At 45.9% G+C, this 17,747-nt stretch overlaps 3 protein-coding genes and 1 long non-coding RNA gene across 9 annotated transcripts; all 4 read right to left on the minus strand.

The window, feature by feature from the left end:
- Positions 1-179: 179 nt before the first annotated feature.
- LOC119349082 (putative leucine-rich repeat receptor-like serine/threonine-protein kinase At2g19230) lies at positions 180-5,069 on the minus strand. The gene is made up of 14 exons (XM_037617087.1): positions 4,943-5,069; positions 4,252-4,807; positions 3,710-3,934; positions 3,072-3,346; positions 2,780-2,918; positions 2,616-2,687; positions 2,460-2,531; positions 2,272-2,352; positions 2,003-2,166; positions 1,689-1,906; positions 1,455-1,581; positions 1,304-1,372; positions 988-1,180; positions 180-856 (listed from the first exon to the last, which is right to left on the minus strand). The coding sequence occupies exons 1-14, from the start codon at positions 5,052-5,054 to the stop codon at positions 457-459; spliced, it is 2,703 nt and encodes a 900-aa protein (XP_037472984.1). The 5' UTR covers positions 5,055-5,069; the 3' UTR covers positions 180-456.
- A 1,059-nt stretch (positions 5,070-6,128) lies between these two features.
- On the minus strand, positions 6,129-11,754 carry LOC119349084 (probable LRR receptor-like serine/threonine-protein kinase At1g05700). 5 transcript variants are annotated; one of them, XM_037617089.1, is made up of 13 exons: positions 10,547-11,754; positions 9,906-10,464; positions 9,313-9,800; positions 8,858-8,996; positions 8,658-8,729; positions 8,481-8,552; positions 8,319-8,399; positions 8,071-8,231; positions 7,733-7,977; positions 7,393-7,519; positions 7,178-7,246; positions 6,871-7,063; positions 6,129-6,783 (listed from the first exon to the last, which is right to left on the minus strand). In XM_037617089.1, the coding sequence occupies exons 1-13, from the start codon at positions 10,650-10,652 to the stop codon at positions 6,282-6,284; spliced, it is 2,814 nt and encodes a 937-aa protein (XP_037472986.1). In that variant the 5' UTR covers positions 10,653-11,754; the 3' UTR covers positions 6,129-6,281. The 5 variants fall into 5 exon arrangements, with proteins under 5 accessions (XP_037472986.1, XP_037472987.1, XP_037472990.1 ...); XM_037617090.1 differs by having other exon boundaries at positions 6,384-6,776; XM_037617093.1 differs by lacking the exon at positions 6,129-6,783 and having other exon boundaries at positions 6,884-7,017; positions 7,397-7,519.
- Positions 11,755-11,938: 184 nt separating this feature from the next.
- Positions 11,939-13,052, minus strand: LOC119349086 ((R)-specific enoyl-CoA hydratase-like). 2 transcript variants are annotated; one of them, XR_005169242.1, is made up of 4 exons: positions 12,764-13,052; positions 12,536-12,651; positions 12,290-12,460; positions 11,939-12,182 (listed from the first exon to the last, which is right to left on the minus strand). XR_005169242.1 is itself a non-coding variant. In XM_037617094.1 (3 exons), the coding sequence occupies exons 1-3, from the start codon at positions 13,049-13,051 to the stop codon at positions 12,349-12,351; spliced, it is 516 nt and encodes a 171-aa protein (XP_037472991.1). In that variant the 5' UTR covers position 13,052; the 3' UTR covers positions 11,939-12,348. The 2 variants fall into 2 exon arrangements, 1 of the variants encoding a protein (XP_037472991.1); XM_037617094.1 differs by having other exon boundaries at positions 11,939-12,460.
- Positions 13,053-15,703: 2,651 nt separating this feature from the next.
- LOC119309994 lies at positions 15,704-17,023 on the minus strand. The gene is made up of 3 exons (XR_005150629.1): positions 16,840-17,023; positions 15,943-16,005; positions 15,704-15,766 (listed from the first exon to the last, which is right to left on the minus strand). It is a non-coding gene; the product is annotated as an uncharacterized LOC119309994 (long non-coding RNA).
- Between the last annotated feature and the right edge of the window lie 724 nt (positions 17,024-17,747).

A 17,747-nucleotide genomic window follows, 5' to 3' on the forward strand; every position in this document is an offset into this window, starting at 1 on the left:
GAAAGCTTATCACGCACCAAGAGTGCATGATTAGTGATCATGGTTGGCCTCGTCTCGACAAATAATACTGACATCGGTTCAAAACACATTTGGAAAACAGAAGTACCATTCAAAAATAAAATTTTCATGTGGTTTGTACATAGTGATCATGGAGAACTTTTCTATAGCTTCAATCTTAGCTCTATCAACCTCTATTTTATGACCAAGAAACATACTTTCTCTCACCATGAAATAACACTTCTCTCAGTTCAAGACTAGGTTCGATGGAGATGGGTCAAAATGAAATAGAAAATATATTAGTGTCACCAAAGAACACGTATGGGATTAATGTAGGAAAATCCCTAGTGAATAATACATGGAATTTTTATCATGCACCAAGAGTGCATGACTGGTGATCATGGTTGCTGCCCTACCAACAAATAACATTGACCATGTCAAATGAAATGGTGCCTAGCCTTACATCATCGGTAGATCACGGTCACGACTGCTATCTTCCATCATGTGGAAGTTATTGTTAGCATTCCCTCTCGTTTGATCTTTGCTCTCCAATTCGAGGCAGTATTGTAGCTGGACAGCCACATCAGTCATTGTGGGCCGTTGTGCGGGGTCATGCTCAGTGCACTTTAGCGCTAGGTCCATAGCCTTCCACATGCCGTTCACATTGAAGTCACCTTGCATTCGGGCATCCACCACTTCCTCGATGTTGCCTCCCGAAAGGTGAAGTCGTGCCCATTGGACGATATGGATGACCTCTGTAGATTCAAGGATGGTGGGTTGTCCTGTGATTACCTCCAGTAACACGACACCGAAGCTATATACGTCGCTCTTTTCATTTAGTTGCAGGGCCAGTGCATACCTATGTATGTACATACAATAAGCATGGGATACATTTGCATCACAATTGGTCGAAACCGTCACAACAAAAATATTACTAATAGAAATGGTTGGCAAGCAGGCAACCAAAATAAGTTAGGTATCAGTGTTTACTCAGGAGCAAGGTAGCCTCGTGTGCCAATCACCCGCGCCGTAGATATATGTGTATCATCGTCGTTATTGAAAGCCTTCATCAAGCCAAAATCAGCAACTTTGGCCTCGAGATTTTTATTCAGTAGGATGTTTGATGTCTTCACGTCACGATGCACGAAGGGTGGGCTACATGACTTGTGCAAATACTCAAGCCCTTTGTGCACATCATATTTGGCAGAGATGATATATCAGTCACACATCAGCATATGTTAAATTCTAGCAAAGCATAGAGATCGACAACAACAAAAGGAAGACCATACTCCAAATTAAAGTATACCTTGTGCGGATTGTTGTGCGATGCAAAGCCTCTGTCTCCAGGTTAAGGATACATCACTATGGTTTCTCCCTGTAAAAGTTTGTCTGACGTTAGTAGTATGAAACTTGAGACAGAGATACCATATGCTCTTCTTACAGACGAACTAGAACACCTCTGAGTTTATCTTCTAGATTTCCTTCAGACATATGCTCGTAGACAAGAGCCAAATATATCCCATCCTTGCAGTAACCAACTAATGATACAAGATTCTTGTGATGGATCTGCGTTATTGTCTGAGCCTAAGCAAGAATACAAAGAAAAATGTCAAAGTTAAAACTGGATTACTAAATTTACTTGACTAATATGTCGATACACCATGCTCTGGTTATGGTTGATAATACTTTACCTCTGTCAAGAACTCTCTTACATCTTGACTGGAGGATTGAGACCGCAACTTGACTGCAACTTGGGTACCATCCTGCAAGAAGCCATCATAGACAGTTCCAAACCCTCCTTGGCCGAGCACTATCTTGAAGTTGTCCGTTATGGTCTCTAGTTCATTGTACGTGAATCGATGGTTGTCCAGGTGTTGACGATCTTGTCGTTTGCTGCTCTTTGTAGATCCTTCAAAATTCAACAACCAAACTAGTATTACCCATTGTTGCTTGCTTTGGTGCAGTAATGCAGAACTATTGATGTATTGTTATTGATGTGTTTCACCTTTCTTTTTTCTCACTATGAGAATCAGAAGTACTACAGGTGCTCCAATAACAGCAACCACAACTATCGAAACAATAATATAGACGACAATCTTAGAATTGTTTTCCCTTTTTGTTGGCTGGCAAGAGTTTTTGTTGATGCAAAGGTTTGGGTTTTTGTTGTATCTATCAAAACCAAGAGACCATTAGAATTTTTGACCAGGCAAATATCAAAGTAACAATCAGAGAACTAAATGGCGTGCAAATATATGTAAGATATGATGGATTAACCTTAGAGTTAGGGTGCCATCTTGACTTTTCTTTAGAAGCCCGGAGGGGATGGATCCATTAAGTTGGTTACCTGTCAAATCTCTGGATGGACCAAATAGTGTTGGCATCAAAACAGATACTGTCAATTTGCTTACAACAAAGCCAAGAGTGTTAGTTATCAAAGACGACATATAATTAAATTTGCTTACAACAACACGAGAGAGGGTAGTTGTGCAAGAACATTGGGAATTGATCCTGTCAATTTGTTGTATGAAAGATCCCTAAAATAAGGTGCCAAAACATACAAATATGTGAACCTCTTCCTAAAAAAATTACTGTGAAAATGGATATAAATTTCTACTTACAAAGATTGGATGCCTTTGAGATCACCGAAATAAGATGATATATCGCCTTTCAAACCGCCCGATGACATATTTCTGTAAGAACACACAATGGTTCAGACCACGAGCACATTTCCTCATTTTAGAGAGATTGCTTGTGCATGGTTGCAAGTTAAATTTGAACTCACATGCTTGTGATTCTTGGCCGCCCAGATAAAACATAGCTACAGGTCAACCCATCCCACACAAAACTCTTCGGAGCACACGGGTCACCCATCCAATTCCTTTTCATCTGATACTTAACCTTGATTGCGTTGATGGCAGAAACTTTTTGTTTTGCCGATAGTAACACACAAGACAAAGAAGTGCAGTAATCAGAGATCATGAGGGTCTGTCATCGTCGCAAGAATGTAATAATCAACCAGCATATAGATGATTGATCTCATATGTGAAACTTGATAATGACCCGTAGATATTTACCATCCCGAAGGTCGGTCCCAACATTGGCTGTGGAGATGACGGAGAAATACTCGAAGGCATTGATGGTCGGCGGCAGTGTCGAGTTGGCCGTGGCGACCATGGTGATGTTGTACCGGCTTAAGCACTCGTGGGGGTTACCATTGTATAAGGCGTCACCAACGAGGTACTCGGGCCTGTATGGATGGTTGGGTCCGCCGTCGACAATGGTGTTGAACTCGCGCACCGCATTGCCGGCCAGGATCTGCAGCTCGGCGAAATACAAGATGGCAACACATCTATAGCAGGCATTGCTCTCATTAGTTTATACTCCCTCAATTTCAGAATATAAGATGTATTGGTTTCCATGCAAGTGAAATGTATGAATGTCTGACCAAGTCTGTAGAATAAAATATCAGCATCTACAATACAAAATAAATAAAATATGAAAATATTTTTCATGATGTATCTCATGACACAAGTTTGGTACTGTAGATGTTGATGTTTTTATCTAAAAACTTGGTCAAACACATGTTTGACTTTTTGGAAAAACTAATACACTTTATATTTTGGAATGGAGGGATTATAGTGTAACTGTAGTACATGAAAACTTGTTATCTATAGGTGTAGAGTTAAAAAAGAAAAGTGGTACAAGTGTGTACCCAGGCATTCGATCGACATGGTCCAGCTCCGTCTTCCACGATAACTCGACGGTCTTGGACTCGGAGTCGTTGAGCGCCGTGACGGCAGTCTGCAACACGGCAGACGGTGCGTGGAGGCGGAGGCTGCCAATATTCTCTTGGACCTTCTCCTTCGTTGAGATATCCAGCCAAAACTTCGGGTTGCTCCATGGCAACCAAGCCCGGTCATATGGATCCTCCGGGTACCTGACCACAGTACATGTTAGGAATAATTTGCTCAACACCTACCCTATCAAGATGTATATTTATTCTCTCATTTTCGGTTTATAGGTCCCGCACGTTTTCCTCGTTGTCGAGCTTACCAATTAAACTTGAGTTTTATATGTCACAAAAAATAAACTATTGAAAATTTCAATCGAATATGAATTCAAGAGTATAGTTTTTGCCGCATATGATTTGTATTTTGTTAGTTAAATTAATAACCAGGAGGCACGCGCATGACCTATAAGCCGGAAATGAGGTGTAATAACATAATTAGCAGCATTGTTCTAGTGTTGAGTCACCTGATTGGGTAGTTGCCCGTGTCGCCCATGTTGCGCCTGTCGATCAGGACAAGCCCTTGCGTCGCGTTCGCCTGCCGGTACAGTGTGTTCTCCAGAGGCCTCAGATCTAGCTCCGAGATAAACGGCGTCCCCAACCCGATGTTCACCAGGCAAACCTGCACCGAGTCGTCCGGGATCACGGCGATGACCTCGGCCAATATCGATCCCTCGGCTCTCGAGATGTTCACCCTCCACCAAAAGTTGACGCCGAGGTATAGATCGAAGACGGGGAGCTTGTCGAGCCCGTCGTAGTTGCCGTACATGAACAAGGCCCGGAGCAGGTACTTGGACCCCGGCACGAGGGACGGCAGCGTGTAACAGCTGCGCACCGAATCGGGGAAGCTGCGGACGTTGAGGTAGTTCTTGGAGAGCTGGGGCTGCGGCCTCACATACTCGGCGGAGATGTTGCGGTTGTAGCCGTCGTCCGTGAAGCCGGCGTCGGAGGTGATGGGTATCTTGGTGCGGTTATTCACGTAGCTGCTATGCTCCGGCAGGCCACAGTCGATGGTGATGAAACCTGCATCATTTGCTCAATGGGAGCACGGATGTAAGGTTTGACAAAAGGAGCAATAAACGCACTACGGAGCTACATTCCTACCTAGCGGAAACAAATTAACAAACCACCCATGATGGTAATAAGTTGGGAGCTCACCTTCGATGCTAGGCGCGCGCTGGCCGCGAACTTGAAGTACGCCGGCAGCGGCGACGGCGAGGCTGAGCAGGAGCGTCAACGGCGAACGGGCAGCCATTGGTCGCCGGTCCATTCTGCTACGCGCGCACATGCCACCAACGACAAGATGCTCCACGTACGAAGTATAGTACTATCTATATATATACAGGATGTGCTTAGCCTTGAATGGGCCGGGAATGCCAGTGGTATAATAGACACATCACATGGCCACTTAGCCTGCAAAACTATCTTCTAATTTGGCGACGACGGAGAGTGCAGTTGACTTGATCGGGAGCTGTATAGTTTGTCAACTGTCTCGCGCTGCCGCTGGTTGCAAGAAGGTACCATTATTAGTGCGGCCTTGGCATTAGTAGACGACTGACCTGATGCAGGGTTGGTCTGTCAGCACGTTTGTGCTCGTCTATTGTGTAGAAAATTGAAGTAAACGATGCACTTGACAAACACGACGTACAATCAGAGTCAATCACATACACAAGCATACACTCACCCTATGATTGCATGTGTGCGCACCCTATTCATATGAGCACCTCAAAAGCCTAAATTAAATTCAGAAATAACGTAAACACCCACGTCAAATTTAGGACTTGAACCCCGGTGGGCAGCTGGGGAGTGGAAACACCACTGTCCTCCTAACCATCCAACCAAAGGTTGGTCCGCAAGACACGCTATACAGTTGAGACTTGAGGCGCACATGCAACTTGGGACCATGCTTGAGACGCACAAAAGTTGAGGCGATCCGGCTAACCGGCTGGGACACCAATTTACTCAATTGGGCGCCCTTTAATCAGCACTTACTCCGGAGTCCGGAGTCGATCCCCCGTCAACTCTATCGTTGGTTATCTGCTACATGTAATTTGCTCTTTGTTGGCTATTAATTTCTTGTCCGGTGAGCTTGTGCTCTTGTATATAAAGCAATCTAAATGTACAATGCCAGCATACGTGACTGGTCTTAGAAATGAGTTGGTAAAGATATGTAAATTAGCTTTGTCTGTGATGGTGGTTATCCAACTGCGAGATAGCGAAAACAAGGGGTCAAGTTAATAGTATATCTACAAAAAGAAATTCGATCAACACACGATCAAGATCACTTGTATCTTTTGACTTTTGTTTCAGGAAAGTCTATAATTAGATTTAGCAATTAAACAAGTTACTGGTTGAACATACAATTTATTAGTGGGAAACTTGGTCAAATAATATCAATAAACACGGAGATCCCACAAAAAATGATTACAAAGATTTCACACGGAAACTCGAACATAGATAACCAGTTGGCGATCGGTACATGATCAACAAGTCTTGCTTATCGGGCAGCAGGACCGTTGTCCATTGTTGGCACCCTCCCAAAATTATGTTCCTTCTCAAATGAAGTGCTGCTTTGGCTCACATTCGTGGACTGGTTAGTAGGGTAAGAGTCATTTCTCATGCTTAGGTCGTTGCTGCTGATGCCAGTGTAGAAGTTGTTGTTGGAGTTGCCGCCGGCGTGGTCCTCCTCTAGCTTCAGGCACTCCTGTAGTTGCAGCACAACATCGGTCATGTTGGGGCGCCGCGCCGACGCATGTGCAGTGCACTTGAGGGCGATGTCAGCGGCCTTCCACATACTATTGATGTCGTGGTCACCATGCATGCGCACATCCACCACGCCTTCGATGTTGCCTTTCGATAACCGCTGTTGCACCCACTCAATGATGCCGATGCTTCGCGGGTTATGCATGGTGGGTGGCTTCCCCGTGACAAGCACCAACAGCACAACACCAAAGCTATACACATCACTCTTGGTTGTCGGCCTCCCTGTTGTCTGGTACCTAAGCAAATGTTTTAGCTCCACTTAACACTCAGAGCATGGTACGCTATAGAAAGATTTTGGAGCAGGATGGAAGGAGTCGGCTTACTCTGGATCCATATATCCGCGTGTGCCAACGATCACATTCGTGGACACCTGGCTTTCATTGTCGCGATTGAAAGCTTTGGATAATCCAAAATCGGCGATCTTGGCCTCCAACCTCGTGTTCAATAAGATGTTTGTGGCCTTCACATCCCTGTGAATCAAAGGTGGGTTGCACCCCTTATGTAGGTACTCTAGTCCTATATATGAACACTGAGGATTAAAAAAACAATCATTTGGCAAAAGCAGTTGCCAATTCTGCATTTAAGTGTTTTTTTCGTTAAAGAAACAAAAGATGCAATATAAGTGCTTACCTTGTGCAGATTCAACTGCAATTTTAAGTCTCTGTCTCCAGGTTAAGCATCTTGCATTTCGGTCTCCTCCTACATACAGGCCGACATTGTGACCAATCATTTATTCAGACGATTCTATATATAAACAACATGTACACTCTATCAGCTCATAGTGCTTTACGCTACACCAGTCACCTTCCAGCAACTGAATATATAGCGTTAAACAACTTGCGTACCTACAATGTGATCTTGCAGAGTTCCCTCTGACATGAACTCGTAGACAAGTGCCATGTGTACCCCATCCTTGCAGAAACCAATCAAGGAGACAAGGTTCTTGTGATGAATCCGGGTTAAAATTTGAACCTGAACAAGTAGGGGTCAAGACATGACTTCATAAATATTGTTTCACGGTAAAAATCTATATCAAGAAACTTATATATTTTTTAAACAGAGTAAACTATGTTAAATGTACCTTGATATTTTAGATTCAACATTTAAAGCAATATAAGGACTTCGAAACATAAGTGAATTAAACGACAAGGAGGAATGCAAGTGCAGTGAGATAATAAATTGTACCTCTGCTAGGAATTCCTTGTCACCTTGGTTGGAAGACTCAGACCGTATCTTTACTGCCACCTGAGTGCCATCCTCCAGGAAGCCATCATAGACATAACCGAATCCTCCCTTTCCCAACACTTGTTGAAGGTTGTTCGTTATCCTCTCAATTTCATTGTATGTGAATCGGCGAGTCTCAAGTCCAAGTGATGTGTCCCCATCATTTCTCGTTTCATTTTGTGGCTTTACTGAGTTTTTCATTAATCCTTTTTGTATGCGTGGAATTTAATGATTAACATTAGTACTATTTGATGTCGAAACATATACCAATAATTAAGTGGCGCATGCCAAAGTCTCACCTGGAGTTTTTCGTCTCAACAAGCAAAAGAGTGTTAGTGCCACTGATACTATCACCACGATGATAACTATAGGGGCACCAACGTATATGGGCAACTTGCTCTTCATTTTAGCAGGTCGACATGAATTGGCATTGGTGCAAAGGTTTGAGTTGTTGTCATATCTGCTAAACAATATTAAAAAGTTGGTCAATGAAATTCATCAAGTATCATGCAAGAGAATCGGGAGAATTCATGGGTAAATTAACGACCTTAGATTTAGGGAGCCATCTTGAATTCTTTTGAGAATTCCGGAGGGAATTGAGCCACTGAGCTGATTTCCTGACAAATCTCTAAAGAAAGAAAATATAATTTGCAGGAGTGGGAGTAATGTAAGGAAAAAAGCACAATTGGACAGTAGTTGCCAGACTTACAAAATCTTCAACAAAGGTAATTGCGAAAGAGTATCTGGAATTGTGCCTGTCAAATTGTTGTTTGACAGATCCCTACAAGAGAGTGCAAGATATGGACTTGTATCAGTATTCCTTTTGCCGTATTTCATCTCTTTAAACTACAAACAAAGGCCAAAGATATCCAAACTCTGAACATACAAGTGCTGGAGAGCCTTTAGATTCGCGAAAGACGGCGATATGTCACCATTCAGACCACTGGAAGACAGGTTTCTACAAAGAGCAAATATCAATTGGATCAATTTGACTGCATATAATAACCTTAACATGCGATAATTCATGCTTTTGTCCTATGAACATAAGTGATAGGTCAATATAACGTATAGATCTGAAAAACTGACACGCTTCTGATCCTTGGAGGGATGCCAGTGTCGTAGCTGCACATCAACTTTTCCCAGGCCATAGTCTTGGGAGCACACGGGTCACCCATCCAGTTCTTCTCCACATGATACTTCGTCTTGATCGTTGTCATAGCAGATACTACAGTTAACCACACCCACTTTTTTAGTAGCAGAGACAACACAACCCCATGTTCTTAACAACTTAATAAATACTCCATCCTTGCTCTATAGTGCATATAATTTTTTCAGTGTCAAACTTTGTAGACGTTGCCAAGTTAAACATATCAACATTTACAATAACATTGGATTTATCATGAAATATATTTCCATATGACATATATTCATTATAGTAAATGTTTGTTTTTTATGAAAAAAAAATTGTGTGCGTTCCAATTTGGCAAGGAGGAAATATCAGCTAACTCATGCATGTATCATTTGTTTGCATATGTACGTACCGTCCCTGGAGTCCGTGCCAAAGTTTGTCATGGACATGATGAAGAACAACTCGAGGGCGTTGAGGATTGGCGGCAATGTCGAGTTGGCGGTGGCCTTGATGGAGATGTTGTAGTTACCGTCCTGGTAGGGCTTTTCATTGAAGATGACACCGACCCCAAGGTAGACTAGCCTAATGGCTTCGGACAACCTCACGCCGTTGATGTTGATGTCAAACTCGCGTAGGGCGTTGCTCGGGAGGAGCTGGAGCTCAGAGAAGTGCATGATGATGAAATATCCCGGTGACAGGTCGTGAGGCTGAGGCACGGGGTCCCAGGTGATCTCTAGCTTCATGGAGGCGTTCAGCGGCGTGACCGCAGTCTGCATCACGGCCGTCGGTACCTCGAAGTCGTCGTACTCGCTGTCCACCTGCTTCGTCGTTGATATCTCCATCCACTCTTTCGGGTCAGCCCAAGGGATCCATACTCGGTCGTGTGGATCTTCAGGGTACCTGATGATCAGTAGTGTTTGTGTCTGTCCAGTTAATAACTTAGTATGTAAACTTGAAGAGAAAATAGACAGGAGGGAATTAAACAGCCCGAGATCTTTTCCTCACCTAACAATGTCGGTCAGGTCTGCCGGGCCGAGGTTGAGCCTGACGTCAAGGACGAGGCCCTGCATCAAGTTCACCTGCGGGTAGAACTTCATCTTCAGCGGCCTCAGCTCCAGCGCGGAGATGAACGGCGTGCCGGCGCCAGTGTTCACCAGGCAGACCTGCACGAAGTCATCTGGCACCACGACGATGGCCTCCGCCGTCACCTCGAAGCCCGGCGTCGAGACGTTGACGGTCTGCCAGTAGTTGACGCCGAGGTGGAGGTCGAAGACTGGCAGCCTGCCGAGGCCGTCGTAGTCGCCATATAAGAATGCCGCTCGGACGAGGTACTTGCGACCAGACACGAGGGACCGGAGTGTGTAGCAGTTGCGCGTGCCATCAGGGAAGCTGCGCACGTCGTGGTAGCGCCGTGAGAGCTGCGGTCGAATGTACTGGCCAGAGATGTTTTGGTTGGCGCCGGCAGTATCATCGATGAACCCGGCATCGGAGACGTAGGATAGCTTGGTGCCGCCGTCCACGTAGCTTGCCTTCCCCGGTAGTCCGCAGTCTACGCTTATGAAACCTGCAATATTGCACGGTACGTAAGTACATACATGAAGCCGTTAATGGCGCGTGCGTAAAGGGTGCTGATGTTTTTAGCATACCTTTGCTGTCAAGCTGGGCGCGAGCTTGGAGTACGCCGCCGGTGGCGGCGACGGCGAGGCAGAGGAGCAGCAGCCATGGACGACTTGCCGCCGTTGATTGCTCCATTGCACATGCAAGAGCGGTTAGTGGAGCGTAACATGCATATGCATTTGACTTTTTAGGCGTCCAATGCTTCAGTGCATATGCCCAGACGTAAACTAACTAAGATCTAGAATCCTAGATGACGCCTAACAAAGCCAACTCGGTCCACTAGCGAGCGATCATAAATAATGATCAGTTGATCACGTCAACACCACCATGATTGACCACGTCAGCTGCTCATCTCTGTGTCCAGCACACGGCCTGCATGGATCTGTACGTCTGACGACGCAAGAGGAGGTTTGCATGGAAGGGTTGCCGAGAGAGCCATTGATGATTGATGATTGATGCCACGCCAAAAGAAATTCTAGCGTAGTTGTACCATAGTCGAACATAGTTAGAGCACGTATTGAGTGTAGTGGTACACATGAATACGGTACTGGTTGTAACCAACGATACTACAAGTCCGCGTATCGAATTCAGTACTAGCAGAAATCCGCCCACTAGCGCATAGAAAACCTGCAACAGCTCCTGTAAACCCGATTTTTTTACAAAGGATTAATGCCGAGGTCAGGATATGGTCCTAAAACTGATACTCCCTCCGTTCGGAATTAATTGTCTCGAAAATGGATGTATCTAGAACTAAAATAAGTCTAGATACATCTATTTCTGCGACAAATAATTCCGAACGGAGGGAGTACATAATAAGGCGCTAGGTGTCCAAGGAATTTGCATCTCAAGAAAGTACTGGTCATCTACATCAAATCTCTTATGCTATGATTTCAAATGCAGGACTCCCCTCCCATTAGGGAATTATCATCCTTGCATCCCCTATCTTCAACCATCTTGCAGCAGAAAGAATTTTTTTTTTTGTAAGAATCGGTTACTGGAACTAAAATATCCATCCAACACTCTGACATTTGTAAGAAACATTGTTCTCACGGAACTAACAGCTGTAAATTATCACATGAGAAATGAGAGAACTTTAATCATGCTCTCCACATTGGGAATTTAAGAACTGTTGCTGGCATATCAGGTTTTAAGTAATCATCGTATTTATGGTTTATCAAGATCAATACTTGTTTGCCTTGTTAATGTGGCGGTGGTGCCACAAGTTGATGCAAACAAATAATATGTCCATCCATCCATCGGAATACAAATATTACATGCACCTAGTGTTGACACCCTCCGGTCAGGGTTGAAGATACTGAGAGCACAAATATGTGCAGGATATATGCAAGTAGAAATCTTTAATTTATCTTGCCCATATAGCTAACATTGGCATGTTATAACTATATTCCAACTTAGTGATATGATTCAAAAATGATATGTTACTCATACGAATTAATTATTTACCAACAGGGTTTTTCCACCCTTACAGAAGACCCAAGGACAGAGTTGTGTGTAGTCTAATGGAAACATGTACCTGATTACAAGCACAATGATTGGTGCAGCAGCTTCTTCCGATAAGTGAGAATGATCAACCAGCCCATTGAATGTGCTCATTTCCTCAGAAAGTTGAAGTGATCATTGCTCATGCTGTCAATCATATGAAAACTGCAAGGTACAATACTATATATATGACTAACAAAATTGCAGTCTAATGTCCCCAAGGCCTCAAGCTTTTATGAAGGCGAAATGGTTCATCATGAGATAAGAATCACCCCATTCCAAATTGATCGATCATAGCATCTGCTTCGGTAGCGTCTAATGAACAAACATGTCACTCCATCGCCTCTGTGCTGAGCTGCAGTGTGGGCAGAAAAGCCATGGCCTCGCCGTCAATGGCGAGAGTCTGATCGTCATCCGTGAAGCACTTGGTGGCGAACTTGACACTGCCCGACAGATATGTTACTGTTAGTTGTCAGCAAGCACAAGGTCGGAAACAAGAGGATGGTGCTAGGTAGTACATGTGCCTTCCGCTGGCCGCCTTGATTTGGAGCGCCTGCACCTGCGCGACCACCTCGTCTCCGACGTACACCGGCGCCGCGAACTTGAGCGACTGGCTCGCGTACACGGCCCCAGGCTGCATCAACGCGAAGAAGCACCCGTCAGATCAGGCTGGATCCCATCGACCCGCCACGCCGACCACCTGTTCGGCGGAATGCCAAAGAGAGGGGGAGAGGGAGGGAGCGTACGAAGTGGGAGGCGATGAGGGCTGGGAAGAGGGAGGCGACGAGCATGCCGTGCACCACGCGGCCGCGCTGGAACCCGCCCGCCCCGCGCGCGAAGGCGTCGTCCAGGTGGACGGGGTTGCGGTCGCCGCTCACCCCCGCGTACGCCGCCACGTCGTCCTCCGTGAACCGCCGCCGGCGCGAGCGCAGCGCGTCGCCCGCCTTCATCGCCGCCGCTGGGTCGGCGGTGGCCGCCGTCGCCGCCGTGCGGACGAGAAGAGGGGCCGCGCGGGCGAGGCGCGCCAGACGCATCCCGGCAGCTTCCTTCTTCTTTCCAGAGGTGAAGGACACGAGCCGCACAAACGGTTTTTTTTTAGAAAGCACAAACGGGCTTAGTAGTCCCTCCGCTAGAATACGTGCATCGCCCGCTTATCGCGGCCCGGCCCACCCATCCGCTGCCGTAGGACGCGGCCCAAGAAATCAAAATCACACTAGTGACTTTTTTTTTTATATAGGCTGAGGACTGGTGACTGGAGTATTTTCCGCACGACCAGAGAACAGAAAGCAAAGGAAATCGGAAACACTAACGCCCACACGTGTAGGCATTTGCATCTCGCCCCGCGTTTATTTGTGGTTGCACGAATTTTGGCATGTTTGTGGTGCCACGTAGGACTGGGTTGGTGTGTGGGCGTTCACTCGGTCGCCCATACGTCCGTTTCACCATACAAAGGGGCCAGTGTGTGGGCGTTTAGCAGTTCACCCACACACCAGTTTTCACTCACGCATAAGGGCTGGTATGTGGGCATTTGTCATCTCGTTCACGTGCCCGTCTCCTCTCTCACACCCAAGCTGCCAGTTGCCATGCAAAACGTACATGGTATAAGCAGATGGCAACTTTATCTTTTTTTTACCCGAACATGTCAGTTGCCATATGTTTTTGCAGGGTACACGACAACTGCCCTAGTATGCTTGTAAGCAGATGGCAACTCTCTCTTTTACCCCGAACATGTTGTTTTGCCATGTATCCTTGTAGCGCTACACGGCAACTGCCTAGTATTAGTAGGTGGCAACTCCTAAGGTTTTTAAATCATGACAACTGTAGTAAACCAGACCATACATGGCAACTGCTTAGTGTTAGTACGTGGCAGCCTCTAAAGTTTTTAAATCATGGCAATTATAGTAAACCAGACCGCACATGGCAACAACTGCAGTTGTCCAAAATGGCATCTGGTACTTGACCTGAGATGACAACTGCAGTTGAGCAACCATGGCAACTGTGTTGTCCGACATGACAATTGTAGTTCAGCGACATGGCAACTGCAGGTAAACGGACATTGAAGAGGGTCCAGACCATGGCAACTGCAGGGACGCGTGATGACTGTCACGCTGGGCACGCGGGGACCTTAAGGTAGGTGGTTGAGAGAGATCATGTGGGCGTTATGCATTTTGCCCACACGTGCGTGTGAGAAGGATTGCAAGGTTAAAAAACGCGTGTGGGCACTAGTTGTTTTGCCCATACGTAGACGTATGGACTGGTCCTCTTAGACACTACACAAAACATGTGTTATCATCGTCCAAGAAAATTGGAGTCAGTCTTTGCAGTCGTATACGTATGACAGTTTAGCAAACCGTTTTTCTTACTTTGAGAACCAACAGTATATGAAATCTCGCTTGCTTCAGACACTGATGTGTGATTTCAAACTGACATCCAAAAGTTCATCGAAAAAGAAAAAGAAAAATTCACTGAGGTCACTAAATTTGAGCAGGTTGACAGTTTAGTATCACTACTTTAAAATACCCAAACTATGGTCCACGTACTTGTGCAGGGGTTCATTTTGATCCGTATGTACGATTTCGTGTACGTATTTGCTGACTTGGGCGAGTCAGCGGCTGCCAGCTTGGTTTGACCGCCACGTGGTCGTGCCTAGGGTGAATACTAGTCCATCTGGGGGTTGCAAAATCGCCGTGACCATTAAACCAGCCCACCTGGTCGAACCGCACCCGCTCGCTGTCTCCTCTGCTCCCGCACCCTCTCTGCTCGTCGTCGCTCTCGAGGTCATCCTCTGAGCTCGTCGGCGTCGACGACAGCTCCAGCACGTCGTTGGACGCTGAGCCGCCACCGTCCGCGCCGTTCGGGAGGGGCCTGCGCGACGTCTCTCTTGCTCCTTCGCGTCGTTGTGATGATGCCTCGCCGCCCCTGTATAGTACGTCGCCGTCGCCAGCAGCTCCGGTGCTCGATCTGTACAATTTTAGCTCCGGTAAAGAGTGATTGGTCAGCTCCGTCGCCGTCGCCGTCCATCGCGCACTCGTCTTCGTCCACATACGCGACTCTCGCCACCGTCGGGGTCCACGGCGACGAGGGCTGCGTCTTGTCTGGCCACTCGCTACACTTCCTCGACGACCTCTTCCCGCCGTCGCCGTCGACATCGGCGAGCTGGTCGCCTGCGCCAGCGGCTGCAGCATCTGTTGCCTCGCCAGTTGCTACTATTGCTCTCCTTCCTGTCAGCTTTGCAGTACTCCTTGGCACACAGAAGAAAGACGCGGCTCTGCTCCCATGATCCGCAACTGCTGATCCCCATCATTCAGAAACTGCATGCCCTCCTGTTCACACATACAATAAATTACCAAATCATTCCTCAAATCTAATGCTAATGTGTAATCCTTTTGGAGCAAATGCTAGCATAACAAAAAATCAGAAAGATTATTATGATGCAACTGGTGCAGTTGATAAAGTGCAGCTACTAGCAATCAACTGGAGTAGGAAAGAAGTGGACAGAGCAGCCACATGCCCCTCCAGCCTGGTGTTTTTCTCAAGCATTGCCTCATACTTCTCCTGCACAACAGATTCAGTGTCAACTCCACATCAGGCACATGATTAACTCATCGTGAAATGCAGCTAAAGTTGATCTGTACTGTATAATGAGAGCAGGAGCTGGGCAAAGATTGGTTAAAATTCAGATGTACCTTGAGGAACAGAACCTCCTCCTCCAGCTTGCCATTCGCTCGTGTTGCGTTCGCGTACTTCTCCTGAAAACAGATCCACAACAATGGCTTCAGCATGATCAACAATGTGGAGAAAACAATTCAACCAGGAAGACACATTTGAATATTCAAATTTAACATGGCAGCCATTTCTTGCAAGATAACTAAATTGACAAGTATGATGAATTTAAGCTGAGGAGGAGTTGGCCCAATTATTGTACCTCCAAGGATAGAACCTGCTTTTCCAGATTGCCATTGGCCTTCAGCACACACTCATACTTGTCCTGCAAATAAGATCACCATGAGTTCAAGATCAGCTAATGAAATACTCCATGGAATAAACAAAAAGAAAGTAAACTTTGCAATTCTTACAACACTAGTGGAAAGAGATATCCATTCTGATGATTAAAACTACCTATGTCAAGTGTACTTTACAGTATATATGCAGAAGTATTTCCTCATCAATGGAAATAAAAAGGTGCTTTGCCTAAACATCCACCTTAACCTCAGTGTAAAAAATGTGAGAAGCAAAGCTGAGAAAGGTTTGTGTGTACTGCAGGTGTCTCTGCAATGCCTTCCCAGAGGAGACAAATTGAGAGCTACAAATGTGTCATGCTTTGGAAAGGCAAACCTGCTCCTGCATCTTACAAATTTCAGATGCAGTACTGCAATGTAGTACTATGACACAACCAAAACCAAGACTTGCCACTTGGAAGCAACTCAAATGTCAAAATTTCTTTCTTTCTTTAACTGAAACTTAAAAAAAGACTATCACAAAACCAAAACCAAAGACTTGCCACTTCCAAATAAACTCAAATGCTTTCTTTAACTGAAACTCCAACACCAAAGTTTTCACATAAGAAGGAACCAGAAACATGCACACCCTGAAAACTGACAAGTGTGCATCACAATTCACAAGTAAGGGGGTGTGCTCCATTCAGGCATGCATGCATGTCCCATTTTCTCATAATTTTGTCAACAAATATACATGATGCAAAACAGAGAGATGTAATTTATTTATTTTGAGGGGTAGAGAGATGTAAATTTGATAGCAAACATGCATGATGAAAATTGCAACAGAAAGAGATGCATATATGAGGACAGATAACTGCGATCACCTGATAAGTCTCATGAGAAATGTAGGCTTTGACTGCCTCAGATTTCCCCTCATTGTTCATTGTGCCTTGATGTGCCTTCACCGACTGCTGCATGTGCCATCATACACAAATTCAGAGCAACAGAATTCAGTGCCAACACAAAACTAGCACTGCTACTTACTGTATGCAAAAATGATAACAACTTAGCACAAGTAATCAAACATAGCACAAATTACCATTGGTTTAATGAGCACAAGTGACTTCATACACAAATACTGTATAACAAAATTCAGTGTTAACACAACAACACTGGCATTGCTAGTTTGTTACTTAGTACTTACTGTATGCAAGAATCACAAATGATCAATTTTAACACAAACATTTCTTTGTCACATGCAAGACTCAATGGAAGATCGAATCAGCATTGAGGAAGAAGAAGAAATTGCAAGAGAAGATGACAGAAGGGGGAAAATGGGACTTTTTTACTCCGGCGAGCTCCTTGGTGAGCTCCTCCACCTGCACCTTTGCCTTGAGCGTGTAGCCGTCCGCGGACACGGATCTCCGCGCTTCCACCATGGAGGCGGCACCCAGCACGGGTCGACACTCGACGCCGAGTCGCCGACCTCCCGGTGCAGGGTTGCAAGCTCGGCCGGTTCGAGCCAGTACTCCATGGTGCCGTCGGGCGTCGGCATTGTGGCGGTGAGAGTCCCTTACGTGTACGACGACGAGTGCGCGATGGACGGCAGTCTCGAGCTCCCGCCCACGCCGCCGTTGGCCTCCTCCACCAACGCCGACTTCTCCGCCAAGCTCCCACTCCTCCCCGGCCGGCCGGCCCGGACTCGCCGGTCCAACCACCTTCGCAGCCGCCGGCCACCAGCAGCAGCCTGAGGGACGCCGACCTCCAGGAGCCAGGGCAGCCCCACTTCGTC

The sequence above is a fragment of the Triticum dicoccoides genome, chromosome 1B (genome assembly GCF_002162155.2).
Source record: "Triticum dicoccoides isolate Atlit2015 ecotype Zavitan chromosome 1B, WEW_v2.0, whole genome shotgun sequence".
In the NCBI taxonomy this organism is placed as follows: Eukaryota; Viridiplantae; Streptophyta; class Magnoliopsida; order Poales; family Poaceae; genus Triticum; species Triticum dicoccoides.